At 43.3% G+C, this 19,469-nt stretch overlaps 4 protein-coding genes across 9 annotated transcripts in view; 3 read left to right on the top strand and 1 right to left on the bottom strand.

Annotated features, from left to right (window-relative positions):
- Positions 1 to 3,435, top strand: part of LOC115175052 (rho-associated protein kinase 2) — a 59,578-nt gene extending 56,143 nt beyond the window's left edge. For 3 of the 6 annotated variants that reach the window (XM_029734204.1, XM_029734203.1, XM_029734206.1), the window contains 2 exons: positions 1,567 to 1,676; positions 2,714 to 3,435. In XM_029734204.1, the coding sequence (XP_029590064.1) occupies positions 1,567 to 1,672 (106 nt within the window). In that variant the 3' untranslated portion in view covers positions 1,673 to 1,676; positions 2,714 to 3,435. Of the gene's footprint in view, positions 1 to 112; positions 205 to 1,566; positions 1,677 to 2,713 lie in introns of those variants that run through there. The other 3 variants (XR_003871897.1, XR_003871898.1, XM_029734205.1) reach the window with 3 other exon arrangements.
- Positions 3,436 to 5,719: 2,284 nt separating this feature from the next.
- LOC115175051 (PQ-loop repeat-containing protein 3) lies at positions 5,720 to 10,951 on the bottom strand. The gene is made up of 7 exons (XM_029734202.1): positions 10,465 to 10,951; positions 9,315 to 9,397; positions 7,957 to 8,026; positions 7,280 to 7,337; positions 6,763 to 6,883; positions 6,315 to 6,356; positions 5,720 to 6,064 (listed from the first exon to the last, which is right to left on the bottom strand). The coding sequence occupies exons 1-7, from the start codon at positions 10,626 to 10,628 to the stop codon at positions 5,973 to 5,975; spliced, it is 630 nt and encodes a 209-aa protein (XP_029590062.1). The 5' UTR covers positions 10,629 to 10,951; the 3' UTR covers positions 5,720 to 5,972.
- Positions 10,952 to 11,047: 96 nt separating this feature from the next.
- On the top strand, positions 11,048 to 12,686 carry LOC115175049 (leucine-rich alpha-2-glycoprotein). The gene is made up of 2 exons (XM_029734200.1): positions 11,048 to 11,204; positions 11,492 to 12,686. Exons 1-2 carry the CDS (start codon positions 11,077 to 11,079, stop codon positions 12,498 to 12,500), a joined length of 1,137 nt encoding a protein of 378 aa, XP_029590060.1. The 5' UTR covers positions 11,048 to 11,076; the 3' UTR covers positions 12,501 to 12,686.
- Positions 12,687 to 13,614: 928 nt separating this feature from the next.
- LOC115175050 (leucine-rich alpha-2-glycoprotein) lies at positions 13,615 to 15,684 on the top strand. The gene is made up of 2 exons (XM_029734201.1): positions 13,615 to 13,723; positions 14,048 to 15,684. The coding sequence occupies exon 2, from the start codon at positions 14,058 to 14,060 to the stop codon at positions 15,072 to 15,074; it is 1,017 nt and encodes a 338-aa protein (XP_029590061.1). The 5' UTR covers positions 13,615 to 13,723; positions 14,048 to 14,057; the 3' UTR covers positions 15,075 to 15,684.
- The last annotated feature ends 3,785 nt before the right edge of the window (positions 15,685 to 19,469 follow it).

Genomic DNA, 19,469 nt, shown 5'->3' with positions numbered 1-19,469 from the left:
CCTTAGCGATGAAAACGAAGGGTGTAGAAAGCTTCAGAATGCTGGAAAAGTCATTTACTCACATGCTCAGCTAGCTCCTAACTCACTCTCTTCCACTGGCCACTTCCCTTAGTGCTGGCCCCATGCTCAGAATCATCCTCCACTGACACTTGACTCCTCACCTTTGAACCCCCATCATACTAGTGCTAATCACTCTGCTAGACTGTAAGTAGCAGACCCCAGGCAGTATTGTGTGACTGTCTGTCTGCTGCACTGCCTGTCATGTTATCTCTACTAACCACTACCTCTCTCAACCACTCATCCATGTTCTCTACTAACCACTACCTCTCCCAGCCACTCATCCATGTTATCTCTACTAACCACTACCTCTCCCAGCCACTCATCCATGTTATCTCTACTAACCACTACCTCTCTCAACCACTCATCCATGTTATCTCTACTAACCACTACCTCTCCCAGCCACTCATCCATGTTCTCTACTAACCACTACCTCTCCCAGCCACTCATCCATGTTATCTCTACTAACCACTACCTCTCTCAACCACTCATCCATGTTATCTCTACTAACCACTACCTCTCCCAGCCACTCATCCATGTCGTCTCTACTAACCACTACCTCTCTCAACCACTCATCCATGTTATCTCTAACCACTACCTCTCTCAACCACTCATCCATGTCGTCTCTACTAACCACTACCTCTCTCAACCACTCATCCATGTTATCTCTAACCACTACCTCTCCCAACCACTCATCCATGTTATCTCTAACCACTACCTCTCCCAACCACTCATCCATGTTCTCTACTAACCACTACCTCTCCCAGCCACTCATCCATGTTATCTCTACTAACCACTACCTCTCTTAACCACTCATCCATGTTATCTCTACTAACCACTACCTCTCTCAACCACTCATCCATGTTATCTCTACTAACCACTACCTCTCTCAACCACTCATCCATGTTATCTCTAACCACTACCTCTCCCAACCACTCATCCATGTTATCTCTACTAACCACTACCTCTCTCAGCCGCTCCTCCACCCTCTGCCTCATGTCACCTCTACTAACCACTACCTCTCTCAGCCGCTCCTCCACCCTCTGCCTCATGTCACCTCTACTAACCACTACCTCTCTCAGCCGCTCCTCCACCCTCTGCCTCATGTCACCTCTACTAACCACTACCTCTCTCAGCCGCTCCTCCACCCTCTGCCTCATGTCACCTCTACTAACCACTACCTCTCTCAGCCGCTCCTCCACCCTCTGCCTCATGTCATGCATCTCAAGTAACTGTACAGGGCTGACCCCATGTCCCAATTCTCTACCGTTCTCTATCTAGGAGTGAACTGGATTGGTGTGTGTATGGGCTGGACTAGGGAGTTTGGACCATATTTCTTACCAGTCTTTTTCAATCCATGAAAGTGTACAGTTAGGGCAGAAAGGTAGAGAATCAGGAATTGCTCACTGTAGTGTCTGACTAAAACATGGTGCCTCAATGCTGCCATGGACTGCAAAGTCCCTTCCAGGCCATGGGCTGACACCAGGGGGACTCCCTCTACCGTTTCAGATTGCTTGTTGATTTTGAAAGCCTGAAGGACTGGAGTTGGTCGTTGGAGGATGTCGATGATGATGATGATGATGATGATGATGATGATGATATGTTCGGCTTCTGAGGAAGTGAGGGGTAACTTCAGCAGTGGCTGCTGGGAAATAGAGTTTTTGTTGGAGGCCTTGAGGCCTGATGCATGTGTGGCTCCATTGGTAAGAGCATGGCACCTCAGTCGTAGGTTCAGTTCTGGGAGGGATAACAGACTAAAAATGTATGCACTCACTGTACTGTAAGTTGCTTTGGATACAAGTGTCTACTAAATGTCATACCGGTATTATCACTGATATGCATGTTTTGTGTGATTTCAATAGGAGCATTATACAGAATAGATTGCCAGTAATGGTTAGGTTGTGTAGAGCTTTCTGATGGCAGTCACTGAGTTGGACATTCACTGTTATATGATATCTGCTGTAGAACCCACCACAGTCAGTGTTCTGCTGTAGAACCCACCACAGTCAGTGTTCTGCTGTAGAACCCACCACAGTCAGTGTTCTGCTGTAGAACCCACCACAGTCAGTGTTCTGCTGTAGAACCCACCACAGTCAGTGTTCTGCTGTAGAACCCACCACAGTCAGTGTTCTGCTGTAGAACCCACCACAGTCAGTGTTCTGCTGTAGAACCCACCACAGTCAGTGTTCTGCTGTAGAACCCACCACAGTCAGTGTTCTGCTGTAGAACCCACCACAGTCAGTGTTCTGCTGTAGAACCCACCACAGTCAGTGTTCTGCTGTAGAACCCACCACAGTCAGTGTTCTGCTGTAGAAGCCACCACAGTCAGTGTTCTGCTGTAGAAGCCACCACAGTCAGTGTCCTGCTGTAGAACCCACCACAGTCAGTGTTCTGCTGTAGAACCCACCACAGTCAGTGTTAATGTGTGTTTGAGTTGTCAGAGTTCTCAACAAATCTTTGTTTAGTTGCATGCTGTGTGCTGCTAGTTTGTGGTGTTGATGGCTGGTGTTTTGTTAGCTGTTTGGTGTGTGTGTGGTGTTGATGGCTGGTGTTTTGTTAGCTGTTTTTAATTTGTTTTTACACGCACTCTTATGTGAATAATCCGACTTCATCTAGCAAAATGCCATATGAATTAATTTATTTTCTCTCTTCACAGTTTACCTCTATGATACAAAGATGTGCTGACTCCTCTCACATCATATGGACTTTGACTGGAGCCTGAACACAGTGGAACCTATACATCTACTTTGCCTTTTCAGAGACAAAGCAGTGTCTCAAATGGGGCCCTATTCCCTATATAGTGCACAACTTTTGACCAGGGCGCATAGGGTTCTGGTCAAAAGTAGTTGCACTATATAGAGAATAAGGTGCCATTTTGGATGAAACCAAAGACTGCAAAACGCCATATATTCTAGGAAAGAGGGTCAGGTTAACGTTGCATTCATGTAAGGACTGCAGTCGGACTTGCATATGTCTCAGTAAACCAAATGGTTTCACCTTCTGCCTTCTACAGTATAGCCTGGTCCTGGATCCGTTTGTGCCGTCTTGCCAACTCCATTGCTGTGCTGTTGTCATGCCAATGGCAAGACGGCACAAACAGATCTGGCACCAGGCTTCATACACTATGCGTGTGCAAGTTTGTACAATTCCATGATTTCATGGATCGAGAAAATGAAATACTTTGCCGGTCACTCTAAAACTGCCTTATTTTATAAATGTCATGATGAAATACATACAGACCTAGCCATATATTTTCCTGTGTCTTTATATGCCTGGGTGATCCTCATAAGCTATATAATTAGATGGGTCTGTATTAGGTATGTTAGTGTATGTGTATATATAGGAATACATGTTCTGTCAGTGTATTATTGCCACAAAGATACAGTACCAGTCAAAAGTTTGGACACACCTACTTATTCAAGGGTTTTAATTTATTTTTTACTATTTTCTACATTGTAGAATAATAGTGAAGACATCAAAACTATGAAATAACACATGGAATCATGTAGTAACCAAAAAAGTGTCAGGAAAAATCGAAAAATATTTAAGATTCTTCAAAGTAGCCACACTTTGCCTTAATGACAGCTTTGCACACTCTTGGGCATTCTCTCAACCAGTTTCACCTGGAATGCTTTTCCAACAGTCTTGAAGGAGTTCCCACAATCTGAGCACTTCTGCGGTCCAACTCATCCCACACCATCTCAATTGGGTTGAGGTCGGGTAATTGTGGAACCCAGATCATCTGATGCAGCACTCCATCACTCTCCTTCTTGGTCAAATAGACCTTACACAACCTGGAGGTGTGTTGGGTCATTGTTCTGTTGGGAAAAAAATCATAATCCCACTAAGCGCAAACCGGATGGGATGGCGCATCACTGCAGAATGCTGTGGTAGCCATGCTGGTTAAATGTGCCTTGAATTCTAAATAAATCACTGACAGTGTCACCAGCAAAGCACCATCACACCACCTCCTCCATGCTTCGTGGTGGGAACCACACATGCGGAGATTGCAAAATTTGGATTTATCAGACCAAAGGACAGATTTCCACTGGTCTAATGTCCATTGCTCGTGTTTCTTGGCCCAGGCAAGTTTCTTATTATTATTGTTGTCCTTTAGTAGTGATTTATTTGCAGCAATTCAACCATGAAGGTCTGATTCACGTAGTCTCCTCTGAACAGTTGATGTTGAGATGTGTCTGTTACTTGAACTCTGAAGCATTTATTTGGGCTGCAATTTCTGAGGCTGGTAACTCTAAGGAACTTAGTTACCAGGTAACTCTGGGTCTTCCTTTCCTGTGGCGGTCCTCATGAGAGCCTGTTTCATCATAGCGCTTGATGGTTAGGCCTTCCCTGTGGCTCAGTTGGTAGAGCATGGTGTTTGCAACGCCAGCATGGTGTGTGCAACGCCAGGGTTGTGGGTTCGATTCCCACGGGGTGCCAGTACAAAAAAAAAAATGTATGAAATGTATGCAGTCGCTAAGAGTGTCTGCTAAATGACTAAAATGTAAAAAAAAAAAAAGTTTTTGCGACTGCACTTGAAGATTCTTTCAAAGTTCTTGAAATGTTCTGCATTGACTGACCTTCATGTCTTAAAGTAATGATGGACTGTCATTTCTCTTTGCTTATTTGAGCTGTTAATATGGACTTGCCATAATATGGACTTGGTCTTTTACTAAATAGGGCTATCTTTTGTATACCACCCCTACCTTGTCACAACACAACTGATTGGCTCAAACGCATTAAGGAAAGACATTCCACAAATTAACTTTTAACAAGGCACACCTGTTAATTGAAATGCATTCCAGGTGACTACCTCATGAAGCTGGTTGAGAGAATGCCAAGAGTGTGCAAAGCTGTCATCAAGGCAAAGGGTGGCTACTTTGAAGAATCTCAAATATAAAATATCTTTTCATTTGTTTAACACTTTCTTGGTTACTACATGATTCCATGTGTTATTTCATAGTTTTGATGTCTTCACTATTATTCTACAATGTATGAGCATTTTTAATATGAATTAAAACCCTTGAATGAGTAGGTGTGTCCAAACTTTTGACTGGTACTGTACTGTATGTGATAGTTTTATTTTTACGAAAACTAAATATTTCACTGCACATATTTTTCCCTGTAATGTTACAAGATAGGCTATGTATAAAAAATATAATTTTAAAGTGTGAAATCTGAGTTTAGTCTACAATTGATACTTAGATGAGTGTATTACTTCATTCAAATCATGTTACATTATCAGAGTAAAGTGTTTGTAGCCTAGTCCCAGGTCTGTTTGTGCTGCCTTGTCAACAACACCAACCAAAGGGGCAAAACGGCACAAACGGATCTGGAAACAGGCTACAGTGTTTGTCTTTATGACCGAATAAGGTGAACCATGAAGTACAATATGGGAATATTCTTCCGCAGTCGCCCCAATGGACGCTGATCCTGGGTCAGTTTTGTATTTACCCCACTAATGGTTAAGGATTGGGGAAGCTGATCCTAGATCTGTACCTAGAGGAGACTTCACCCCTGGAGTTTCTCGCCATCAGGCTTCAGTAAACAATGCTGACCATCAGACAGAACTGGAACAATATTTCATATTTCTGTTCTGTATCACTGCCTGACTACTACATGGCTTGTGGGAAAAAAATCTGAATAAATACTGTACTCGATAAGACGGAGAATATTCTTTATTGTGTGTTTTACTTGTATTGCTCATCATTTTGGAAAAGTGAAGACTTTTTTTCTAAGGGTTGCTTGAATACCATGTTCTGGGACCAAAAGACCAGTGGAAGTTAAAATGCTAGTTTTCTTTATTGGACAGTCCAGTTTTAAGTCCAGTTAGTCCCTCCATGTGTCATTCTGTGTTCTTCTGTTTGCTGCCTGAAGAACATGACTCAGGTGACTGACAGACTTATCTCCAAAGCTCATTCCACCTTTTTGACATCTCTTCTGTAGTGGAATATCATGGCCAGCACAAATCCATTGAGCGATGACAAGACCGCGAACCGGGTGAGAACTGGAAGAATCAAAGAACCAAAGGCCACAAACTGATCACTGTGAGCTCACTTCCTAATGTTTATAACTTCTGTTGAACTTTCAGAAAGTGATCTATTGCATTGATCAGACTAAGCCATAGAGTTGGGTAGAGGATGCACTTGGTCCAAAACCCTGTTTCAGCAAAAGTATGAGATGAGCTCTAGTACATCTCTATGGACTAAGATCACATGGTGATTGCCAAGTCTACAAGGTAGGCAGTAGATACTGACCTTGTATGTCTGCTGTTGTCATGATTGTAGTGAACATCCTCGCTGAAACATGGAGGATTTGAGTGTAAAAACACAGATGCACAAACAAAACCTCAAAACAGTCAACGATATCTCCATTACTGTATTAAAGGGACAGTTCACCCAAATTACAAAAGGGTGAACTATCCCTTTAAGCATTCAGACCCCCACAATACAAAATGACCAAGGGAAGAGGCCTACTGTTCTAGTACCAAACTGGTGGTCAGATTCTCTTCATCCTGAAGTGTACTCCTGTTCACTCCTCCTTATGGATTTAAAAACAGTGGATTGGATGTAAGTACTGGGAGTTTCCATTTCCTTACACCAATCCATTCTTTGTAAATACATGAAGGGGTGTGAACAAGTGCACACTTTGAATGGTAGAGGAATTGGACCACAGTCTCTCCCCCTCCCTTGGCTTGGTACTCACCCAAGCAGGTGTAGCAGGATATGCTCCAGGCGAGGGCACTGACCCCGGAGGAGTCCTTGGACTGGTACAGGCACTGTGCGGAGGCAAACTTACTGCTGGCACTGATTAAGGTACAGAGGCTCTGAAGGGGTAGAAACAGGAAAAGGAACAGACATGAAGATTATTTGATTTGTTTTACCTTTATTTTACCAGGCAGGTCAATTAAGAACAAATTTGTATTTACAATGACAGGCTGATTTAAGCCCCACTGGGTAAGAACGGAGGGCAGATCCGTACTAACGCACCTGATTCAACTAAGGGCTTGATGATTGGATGATTCAAGTGTGTTGGTCTGGAACAAAAGCCTGCACACCCACTGTGGGCCCTCAGAAACAGGATTAAGGCCTATACACAAGTCACCTAACAGCTGAATGATTTCTGGGGCATCTATATAGGCCTTATAAACAGTTTATGAATCCTTCACTAAGCCTTACAAGTTGTAGTTTGTTTAAAGTGGGACCTAACATGCTGTACTTACCATAGCCAGATCAATGATCCAATCTTGTAGTGTGACAAGTTTCCATCCCCCTACAAATCTAGAGTGGGAACATTAAAGACTACAACAGCTGACAGTGAGCATTTCTCACTATTTGTCATTTCAAAGTGATTGGTTAGGATTGTCAAAGTCAGCCGCTTGTACTCAGTGATTGGTCAGGGTTGTCATGAGAGTCAGCCGCTTGTACTCAGTGATTGGTCAGGGTTGTCATGAGAGTCAGCCGCTTGTACTCAGTGATTGGTCAGGGTTGTCATGCGAGTCAGCCGCTTGTACTCAGTGATTGGTTACGGTTGTCATGAGAGTCAGCCGCTTGTACTCAGTGATTGGTCAGGGTTGTCATGCGAGTCAGCCGCTTGTACTCAGTGATTGGTTACGGTTGTCATGCGAGTCAGCCGCTTGTACTCAGTGATTGGTTACGGTTGTCATGAGAGTCAGACCCTTGTACTCAGTGATTGGTTACGGTTGTCATGAGAGTCAGACCCTTGTACTGACTCCCTCCCCTTCGATTAAAACGCAGTTACCCTCATCAACACACACAGCATACACGCTCTCACATAGCTCACCCCTCTCAGTGGTCTTTCATGTATAATTGTGTCTGTGAAAGATTGTAATCGGTCAAATCTACCTGGGCATCTGCATTCTGATTGGGTGGAGGATACAGTGCAATGTAGATCAAGCTGTGCTTGGCTTTCCCATTGTAATAGAGGATGAGCAGAAGCAGGACGGTGTCTAAAACAAAAATACAGTGTGCTTCAATTTACACCTCTTAGTTAATGCAACAGACTTGTTAAAGGGGGATTTCAGTAGTTAATGTTAGATGATTCTTCACCCTGTAAGTAGTCTATGGGAAGGATAAAAAGTAATCCATGGTTCAGATTTCATTAAACTGCCACTACAAACTTCTGCTAACTTTAGCCACTTCTAGCTGGCTATCAATGGTGTAGTGTCAACCATGACAATTTTCTAAATATAATGGCCAAACCAACTGAATTATTTGACATTACTTAAAGATGATTTAACTATGTTTGTAACGTTGCACAGTTGCCCGTATTACTCCCATAGAGGTTTAGCTAGCTGTGGCTAAAGTTAGCTTAAGTTTGTATTGGCTGTTAAGGATCGGACCCTTTTTTTCCATTTTTGACTAAAATGACATACCCAAATCTAACTGCCTGTAGCTCAGGACCTGAAGCAAGGATATGGATATTCTTGATAAGTTTGTGGAAATGTGAAATTAATGTATGGATAATATAACACATTAGATCTGGTAAAAGATAATACAAAGAAAAAAACATGCTTTTTTTTCATAATCTTTGAAATGCAAGAGAAAGGTCACAATGTATTATTCCAGTTTAGGCGCAGTTAGATTTTGGCAACTAGATGGCAGCAGTGTATGTGCAAAGTTGTAGACTGTTCCAATGAACCATTGCATTTCTGTTCAAAATGTTGTGTCGAGTCTGCCCAAATGTGCCTAATTGGTTTATTAATATATTTTCAAGTTCATAACTGTGCACTCTCCTCAAACAATAGCATGGTATTATTTCACTGTAATAGATACTGTAAATTTGACAGTGCAATTAGATTAACAACAATTTAAGCTTCTGCCCATATCAGATATGTCTATGTCCTAGGAAATGTTCTTGTTACTTACAACCGCATGCTAATCACATTAGTGCACATTAGCTCAACCGTCCCGCGGGGGGGGGTCCTGTAGAGGTTAAAGAAAAACTAACCATGGATTACAGTTTCTCCTGGTCCATATACTTTCAAGATGAAGAAACATCTAACATCAAGTTGTAAAATACTGAAGTTCACCTTTAAGGATCTTCTTCTCTGTCACACACACAATGCTCTATTTTTATATATTTCACTCAGAACACACACACACACACACACACACACACACACACACACACACACACACACACACACAAGGAAGAACACCCTTTCATGACTCATGCCATGATGGGGACATAGCACGAGTCATTGGACATGATAGCATCATCTTGTGCAACATCACCTTGGGCAATGAGTATCGGGTACTCCAGGAACGTGGAAGATGGTGCAGCATGGTGAATCTGGTAGGTGACAAACACGACATATCTGGAATGGAAGGACATGCAGACAGACGGAGGGAGGGAGAAACAGACAGACAGAGACAGGACAGACAGACAGACACAGAAAGACAGACGGGCAGACAGTGGATTCGTTTAGATGCCAGTACCAGCAGAGTGACCAGACACACAGGCTGCCTGTATGCCAACACACTAAATCACAAAACTGTACTGCAGGGAATTAGGGGAGTCCGATTTCTGTAGAGCAGTATGTTGTACTGTAGTCAAGTCAGGAGGTAGTCCCGACCTGGCCTTGAACCCGGGACATTTAGACTGTCAACCCAACACCTTAACTATTACATCTGAATCCGAATCTCTTGACGAGGTAGCTAGCTGTTGGGTTAGGAGTCGCCCTTGCCTTTCCCCTTGCCTTTACCATGCTGCCAACTGACACTCTGGTTCCCCACACCCCTTCCTCCCAAAGTCAGACGGCCCATCAGTCTGTACCCCATCCATTTCCAGTTGACATTTACCAGTGGGTCGAGTGACAGTGTAATGGGGCACCACAGCTGCAGCCGAGCTATACTGAGACCAGTACAGTATAGAATGCCTAGTTTAAGCCCCTCTTCCCCTACATGTCGCTTCAAAGTTGATGAAAGCTGAGAAAGAGTTCAGGGTTGATCAAAGTTATTTCAGAAGGTAGACAGGACTGTAGGTATAGCATCCGGAAACGTTATCGGAAATGCCTCTTTGATGGGTTATAGGCCTATCTCATGAAGTATGCTTTAGATGAAATACTAAATACATTGAATGTCATATGCTGTTCCTACTCAGGGGAGATGAGATGTTTCAAACCACTTGACATTCATTTAGTAGTTGATGGTGTAACCTGTTTTCTACTTGATTAATAGCAAAACAGCCATCATTAATGCTTCCTAGTTATTACAAAAACCTCGAAATGTACTAGAACCCCCCCCCCCCCCCCAACAAAAATAAAACCCGTTGTTTTTATGTCTCAATTTATCCGTGCAAATTAGACTATGTATGCTTACGTTTTACATAAATGTACCAATAGGCTAGTCTGAAACACAGCTATGGAGATGTCCCTGAACTTACCCAGTTAACTCCAACAGCAAGCCCTTCAGGCTGAATCCCTTGGAAGACTTCGCTCTTGCTACGAGAACAATCGACGGGATTTTAGACACTAAGCACAAGCAGAATGTACTATAATTTAACAAGTGTAACAAAATGTTCGAGTCGTCTACGGGTGACGTTAGCATATTGTCTTGGTATTGGGAAAAAAATAATGATACTTGTAGTCTCCAATCACTCCCGTTAGTTGCCGGATTGACTTGACAGCGTGTAGTCAGTCTACCCTTGAGAATTGGACAGGTGGCTGAGCATTTTTCCAGTATATTACTTCAAGCAATAACCTTTTGGTCATCTCAAAGTGAGCTAGGAAGTGCGCCCCCGAATTTGCATGGCTTGTATTTCAAAGAAGCGTTATATTACATTACATTGATGACAAACTATACAGTTACAACAACAGTAGCCTATCTACTGTATGTTTAGTTGTAGTTGTGCCTGCCTATATGGTGATCAACGAGTTTGAAGAACGTGGGAGAAATATGACACAGAGTAGGCCTATTTCCCCAGAGGTTCGTCATACACTTTTGGAACTGTTTGTTCCCGCCAGGTGCTGATCGCTCATTATTTACTCAATGATGAATGATTGTAGGGCAGGCTATCCACCTTCCTAATTCCTGTCTACAATGTTGCAACCATTCTGACTGGACGATACAAAACAGGAGCTGGTATAATTTACAGCATCATTTTAGACATATTGTAAAACCAGGGTAAGTGAAATTTCAAAGATCTTTTTATTGATCAAAATGCTCATAGTTTTGGACAGAAACCTAAGGATATGTCTTTAGCCTATACTAGAGATCTAAGCGCTGAGAAATGTAGCCTACTGTAGTTGAAAATATCCACATTTAATGTAATCAAATCAGTTATTTACGCTGGTAATAACATTATAGGCACAGCACTTTAGCAATTGCATTTTAATTGCAAAGCGATTTTTGTTTCAGAAAGGAGAATAACTAACATTTATGAGCATTCCTCTTTCTTTTCCCTTGCTCAGTGCCTTAGTGATGAAGAGCTGGTTTCTCCTTCCTCTCCTGTTTCTGGCATGTTGTTGCCATGGCACCTTCTCTTGCCCAGCCCTTTGCAAATGCTACATATCCCCAAGAAAAACAGAGGTGGTCTGTAATGAAGTCCCCCTCACCCAGTTCCCCTCCTACGGTCTTCCTAGCAACACCACCTCCCTCACCATCCAGTTCACCAACATCAGCTCCATCTCAGAACAGCACCTGACAGCTACACCCCTTCTACAGGAGCTCTACCTGTACAACAACAACCTGAGCACCCTTCCCTCAGATCTCTTCAGGGGCGTCCCTCACCTGTTCTCGGTGGCTCTCTCGGATAACACGTTGGATCAGCTTCCCGCCAATGTCTTCAGCCACGCTCCGCTGCGTGACCTGGTGCTGAAGAACAACCTGATCAGCGGTGTGGATGCTGATTGGCTCCCTGACAACAGTAACCTCACCTGGCTGGACCTGTCAGGGAACCGTTTGACGGCCGTACCCACAGCCCTGTTCCAGAAACTACGCCACCTGAAGAACCTTGACCTCTCCCATAACCACCTGGAGAAGCTCTCGCCAAATTCGTTACACCCTCTGACCAAACTGGAGAGGCTGACGCTGGAGGGGAACAAACTCAGCACCCTGGACGTGTCTACCTTCAGTAACAACGTCAACCTGACACACCTGTTTCTTCTGGAGAACCGGCTTGGACAACTGCCCCCAACCCTGTTCCATGGCCTCCCGAACCTGGCGCACCTGAGTCTGAATGATAACCTGCTGAGCCACATCCCTCCTGGTCTGTTGGACCAGCTTCACTCCATTGATGAGCAGGGGTTGGACCTCACGGTGAACCCCTGGGTATGCGATGGCAAGGTGGAGTACCTGTGGAGGTGGCTGCAGAAGAACCAGAAAAAAGTCTTCCTGGTCAATGACATCATGTGTGCCAGCCCTGAGTCTCTGAAGCAACGGTCAGTGATGTCGCTAACTGACAGTGAGCTAGGACTCTGATCCATCCAACCTTTTTCACTCAGATTCTGAATTATCACAGTAACCTATCTCATACTGTGGTCTATTGAACTCCTATCTCAAATGAATCTAAGGTAATGTTAGTCTATTGCATGTTGTGTATTTTCATCCTAATTATACACACATCCACGTAAATAAAAAAGTGACCTGAATTGGAATTTTAAATGAGTTATCTTGGTGTCCTATCCTTGCTTTCTAGCACCTTAGTCTGTCAGAGAGGGGTATAAATACCCCGCCAACTGGCCCCATATCTTGACTGAATAATATACCTATTAAGTAATTATGTATTAAGTCAAATTTGGTAAAAGTAGTCAGATGTTAAAGGCTTAAACACGTGCTGATATTAATCTCTGAACATAACTGAAGGAAATGCAAACAACAGGCCACCGCAGTCTCTTTGTACACATCAAAGATTTATATTGACCTCTAAAAAAATGACAGAAATAGCTGTAATTCAACTGCTACTGTACATGGCATTTTGTCGTTGTTGTGTAGAGTGTCCATGTCATGTTTTCAACTGCCCCAAAAATGGTTACAGCAAAACAATAAGCGTACGATGAATGACTAAGAATGGTTACAGCAAAACAATAAGCGTATGATGAATGACTAAGAATGGTTACAGCAAAACAATAAGCGTATGATGAATGACTAAGCGTATGATGAATGACTAAGCGTATGATGAATGACTAAGCGTATGATGAATGACTAAGCGTATGATGAATGACTAAGCGTAAGATGAATGACTAAGCGTACGATGAATGACTAAGCGTACGATGAATGACTAAGCGTACGATGAATGACTAAGCGTACGATGAATGACTAAGCGTACGATGAATGACTAAGCGTACGATGAATGACTAAGCGTACGATGAATGACTAAGCGTACGATGAATGACTAAGCGTACGATGAATGACTAAGCGTATGATGAATGACTAAGCGTATGATGAATGACTAAGAATGGAAATTCCCCAGTTGCCCAGGTTTCTATTTCTTTGTTTACCTTTTGCAATAAATCCACAAAAACAGGTTGTGGACTTTATCTAAACCCACTCATTATTTACTCTGTCTGGTGCATAGCTTGACCCACACACACACACACACACACACACACATTCCATATAAGGAGCATTGAAATAGTCGTAAGAGCAGATGAAACAAGCAAGCCAATGAAGGCAACACAACACGAATGACAGCAAGACTTCAGGTAAGGTGAACTAAATGACTTTGATTTAATTACTGTGTCTTAATCCTCTTGACAAACAATACTTTTATCTCTATCTGAAAAAAACTATAACTCAAGTTATTTGTTATGTATTATTTATGACATGTTTATATCGAACATTGAAAGATACCGATCATAATAGTTGCATCCATTAAAAAAAATTGCATGTATGATGGACTTGACGTTACAGAGGATTAAGGAATTCCTTATGATATATGAGTCACCTATGTCTTTTGCGTTAACAAACACTTCTGCAAATATTAAATCATGTATGTTTTGAGGCCCAACTATCTCTTTGTTTCACAGTTTTAGAAAGATGAGCACCTGGTTCCTCCTTTCTCTGTGTGTGCTGACCTGTTGTTGCGGACGCAGCAATGGCGCCCTCTCTTGCCCAGACATGTGCACCTGCCATTTCTCTTTCAGCGACACCAAGGTGGTCTGCAGCGAAGCCTCCCTCTCCCAATTCCCCTGCGATGGTCTCCCAGGCAACACTACCTTCCTGTCCATCCAATCCACCAACCTCAGCACGATTACTGCCAACCACTTACAGGCCACGCCCCTTCTGAAAGAGCTCCAACTGTATTACAACAACCTGAGCACACTTCCTTCATATCTCCTCAGAGCTGTTCCTCACCTGCACACGTTGGATCTCACAGGGAACCACCTGCACATCCTGCCACCATATGTCTTCAGCCACGCTCCGCTGCGTGACCTGGTGCTGAAGAACAACCTGATCAGCGATGTGGATGCTGATTGGCTCCCTGACAACAGTAACCTCACCTGGCTGGACCTATCAGGGAACCGTTTGACGGGCGTACCCACAGCCCTGTTCCAGAAACTACGCCACCTGAAGAACCTTGACCTCTCCCATAACCACCTGGAGAAGCTCCTGGCAGGGGCACTGAATCCTCTGAGCAGCCTAGAGAGGCTCAACTTGGAGGGGAACCAACTCAGCGCCCTGGACCCTTCCGCCTTCAGGAACACCCCAAACCTGACGCACCTCTTCCTCCAGGAGAACCAACTGGAGAGGCTTCCCCCGACTCTCCTCCAGGGGCTCCATCGCCTCGATTTCCTGTTTCTCAACTCCAACCGGCTTGGTCACATCTCCAACACCCTGCTGGAGCAGCTCTCCTCCCCACAGACAAGCAACCATCTCTGGGTGGCCTTCAGCCAGAACCCCTGGGTGTGTGATAAGAAGGTGGAGGATCTGTGGAGGTGGCTGCAGAAGAACCAGAAGAAAGCTTTCCTGGCCGATGACATCAGGTGTGCCAGCCCTGAGTCTCTGAAGGAACGATCAGTTATGTCGCTAACTGACAGTGAGCTAGGTCTCTGATTTATTTAATATTTTTCACTTAAACAATAAGACGGTGGGGGAGCTGTGGAGGTGTCTCAGTATGACCCAGGGGAGAGTGTTCTTTCTGGAGGAGGTGAAATGTGCCAGCCCTGGTTGTTAAGGACCAGGCGGTTGTGTCTCTGACAGAGAAAGAGCTAGGCCTCAAAACTGACAAATAAAACAGGCCCACTGTTCAGGTAACAACTGCAAATTATTCTGTGTTTTGATTGGCTAAAAGGTCTCTCTCTGTATGTATGTATGTATGTATGTATGTACACAAACACTGTATATTTGAGACAAAAACCTCTTGCATTTCAATTAAGGCTTCTGTATATTTGTGGATACTCTTAGGACGGTCTTAGAAGATCCACTGGCACTAGGTGGCATCATATTCAATGTTTTTGCACGATAAACTCCCTAGTAGATTATTGAGGGACCTGTCCTGAACAGTTGTTATAATGTATAATACATGGTTGACAACAATGCATGAATAGAAAATGGACACCTTTGTGACAGGATGTCTTTGTGACAGCTGCTTTTCTACAGGTCAATCAGCCTGGTCGATCTAGGCTCTGGTGGTGTTAATACTAATATAACCTCATTATTTTCAGAACTTTGTGGTTTCCCCTCTCTGCAGTGTCTCACTTTGATATGCACTTCATTCTTCTTCTCCTGTTTTTTAATGGCATTGGAATCAATGGGGTGTGTGTGTGATAGAGAGAGAGAGAGAGAATCAGTGAGTTTGTCCTCTGTGGATGTGGCACAGGCCTCTCTGTCCTCAGGAGGCCTTGATCACAGTAAGTGAGAGACCCAATAATTTATGACTCTTGTAAAGCAGCACCCGCGTCTCCAGAGGTGGTTACTTATGAAAATTAAACCCTGATCATAAATATTTGCTGAAGAGCGGAAGAAAACATGGCTTCCTGAAACGGCAGCGGACGTCGGAGCGTTTACCCCCGGCATCGTACGATAGAGTTGGATAGAGGGCGCCAAAGCCCGTTTTAACATGGACAGCGCCATTGAGGGCTTTAACAATTATGAAGTAGCCAACTGGGTGGGACTTGCTATCGGTTAAGGATTAAATAATTCCATCCACATCAGCAGGAGGGGTCAGCCGATGAATTATACATTCCATAATTAAATCACCAACTTTGACTTGTTGCGACTATACACACTCCAGCACAGTAGGTGGTGGTACGCACCTATGTACTGCCAAGACAATCATAGTAGGAGAAGAAATGGACCACTTTAAAAGAGAAAAAGCCCTCAATAGCTCCGCCCATGCTGTCACAGATAAAGATTGCAAAGATAAGAGATCTCTAGTGCATCTTTATGCGCCCTACTCATCCTCGCTCGTTCTGCCGACAAACAGGTGACCTTTCTCTCTGATCGGGATGGACGAGACAGAGTCTGTGTTCTGGCATCGCGCCGCACTGTAATGACTGACTGACAGTGATTCAAAAAAAGGTTTTTGGCAAGGCTTTTAAAAGGTTATTGGCAGGGCTTTTAAAAGGTTATTGGCAGGGCTTTTAAAAGGTTATTGGCAGGGCTTTTAAAAGGTTATTAGCAGGGCTTTTAAAAGGTTATTGGAAGGGCTTTTAAAAGGTTATTGGCAGGGCTTTTAAAAGGTTATTAACATGGCTTTTAAAAGGTTATTGGCAAGGCTTTTAAAATGTTATTGGCAGGGCTTTTCATGCATTTGTAAATAATTTTGGCCATCTTGATTTTCGGCAGGGCTTTTCATGCATTTGTAAATAATTTTGGCCATCTTGATTTTCCACCAAACAAACATGGTTCATTACAAGATGAAGAGTTAAAATGTAATTCATCTTCCAAATGAGGGTGATGTGATATGAGTATGACTAGTAGGTGCTCAATAACTGCCCTATAAAATAAATACTAATAATAACTTAATATTCTACATTTGAAAAACTGAAATGTATTTTTTTTTTTATGAAACGTATTGCCAACCTAAATATTTCAGTCAAAATCATTTGGATAGAAAATGGCATCTCAAAATGTGAATGCTATAGTGTGAATGCTATAGTGCTTTATAGTAATAGACTGAAACAAGTTGTGGCTAAAAATGCTTTATGGAATTGCTGTGATTTACAGTGTTTGATTGAATAGAACATTGTGTTCATCCAAAATGGCAGCCTATTCCCTATATAGTGCAGTACTTTTCACCAGAGCCCTATGGGCACTATAAAGGGAATAAGGTGCCATTTGGGACACATGAAATGTTTGATTGATATACACCCCATCATGATTCATAGCACCTGATAAAGAGGTTATCATCTTCCATCTCTGAACTACAGTGCCTTATATAAATACTCTCTCCATTAAGGTCTTGTCTGATTCCTGGCACCCTTTTGATAACATGTGCCATTGTGGTAAAGCAATGATCATGGCTCACAACTATGGACCTTAACCCTGCTGTTACGAGAGAGCAGTGTAAGGTCAATTCTATTTCAATTCAGCCAATTCAGAAAGTTAACTGAAATTCCCCCAAAAAATGTGTGATGTTTTTTTACATAGATATTTGGGAATTGGAATTTCAATTTAATTCCTGAACTGACTAAATGTAAATGGAATTTATCCCAATCCTGTAAGACACTGCACAAAATAAAATAAAAATATCTAAAGGGCCAAACTGATCCTAGATCAGCACTCAGACTCTTTCTGTATATGGCCCAGGAATTACTGAGTCAGCCTCCCAAATGGCATCCTATTCCCTACATAGTGCCCTACTTTTGATCAGAGCCATATTGGTCCTAGTAAAAAGTAGTGCACTATAAAGGGAATAGGGTGCAATTTGGGAAAGGAAAACAGTATTGTTTCCCACTATAATTTTTTTATTTAACTAGTAAGAACAAATTCTTATTTACAATGACGGCCTATCAATGTACTGAAGACTTAATTTTTCTTTACTCAAAGCATTGAACAGTTTATTTTCAATAGACCCCACCACTAGCGGCTCGGGGGGGGGAGGGGGGCTACTGCCCCTGTGACAACAATTTTGGACCCCCTTGTGGCCCCCCTAAATGTGGAGTACATAACTAATTTTTGCTATCGTTCTTTTTTTACATCCGTTATTAGAAAGTGGCAACGCGGAACACTAATTTAACCCACACATTTTCTAGAGGGACGGCTTTAGGCGGAACACAACAGTATCGTACCACATGCAAAACGATATGACAACAGTAACGTCTAATGTAACTGGCCCCTCTAACAGTACAACTGGCCCCCCAGTTGAAATGGTCTAGAACCTCCACTGGACCCCACAGGTCAGATTTCTTACGTCAGCGCCCTTGAAATCCCACAGTTCATGGTCATTTTATTTGTTGTAGATGTTCAAAGCTCTATCAAAAGTGAGAGGAGGTAGCGACGTGCTCCTTAAATACCTACCTGCAGCTGGGTGAGAGGAGGAAGAGACATGCTCCTTAAATACCTAACTGCAGCTGGGTGAGAGGAGGAAGAGACGTGCTCCTTAAATACCTACCTGCAGCTGGGTGAGAGGAGGAAGAGACATGCTCCTTAAATACCTACCTGCAGCTGGGTGAGAGGAGGAAGAGACATGCTCCTTAAATACCTACCTGCAGCTGGGTGAGAGGAGGAAGAGACATGCTCCTTAAATACCTACCTGCAGCTGGGTGAGAGGAGGAAGAGACATGCTCCTTAAATACCTACCTGCAGCTGGGTGAGAGGAGGAAGAGACATGCTCCTTAAATACCTACCTGCAGTTGGGTGAGAGGAGGAAGAGACATGCTCCTTAAATACCTACCTGCAGCCGTGTGAGAGGAATCGCAGCTGACTTCAGGAGCTTTGCTGCATTACTATGCTAGGAGATAGCGACGCTTACGCACACACACACACACACAGAGAGCTGGTTTAAAGGCGCTACATGGTCAATCTGCCGTCTGCGTTGGCCGTGCAGCACTTATGGTGATACGGCTGCTGCAGAAGCTAGGGAATTCATACTTCTTGCGCTTTGCGGGACAGCGCAGAGTTGTTGTGAAGGAAGTCGTCAAGGAAGAGAGTTTGTGTTTATACAGGACCTTCCACCCCCACCTACCGTCAACAAATCTTGTCAATGTAGATCTATACCTCCTCACGGTTACAAAATGTGGCCTCTGGAGGCTAAGGCAATTGCGTCACACCCTCCATATGTGGCGTCTGACTACATTTTCAGATCAAGCATAAATTGTAAGGGTGAACCTACTCATCATACTTCAATGATAGCATAAATTGTAGGATCTTAATTTGCTACAGCATGAAAATAGTCCTGTAGCAATCGGAAATGTGAATTATTATGTGGATTATAATTAATGGCCATTGCTGTCTGACTCAGGGTTGGGGTCAATTCTGTTTTCAATCCAGGGAGTGAATGGACAT

This window comes from Salmo trutta, chromosome 35, assembly GCF_901001165.1.
Source record: "Salmo trutta chromosome 35, fSalTru1.1, whole genome shotgun sequence".
Lineage (NCBI taxonomy): Eukaryota > Metazoa > Chordata > Actinopteri > Salmoniformes > Salmonidae > Salmo > Salmo trutta.
Note: the sequence above shows the minus strand (reverse complement) of the source record. Positions and strands in the feature narration are given on the sequence as shown.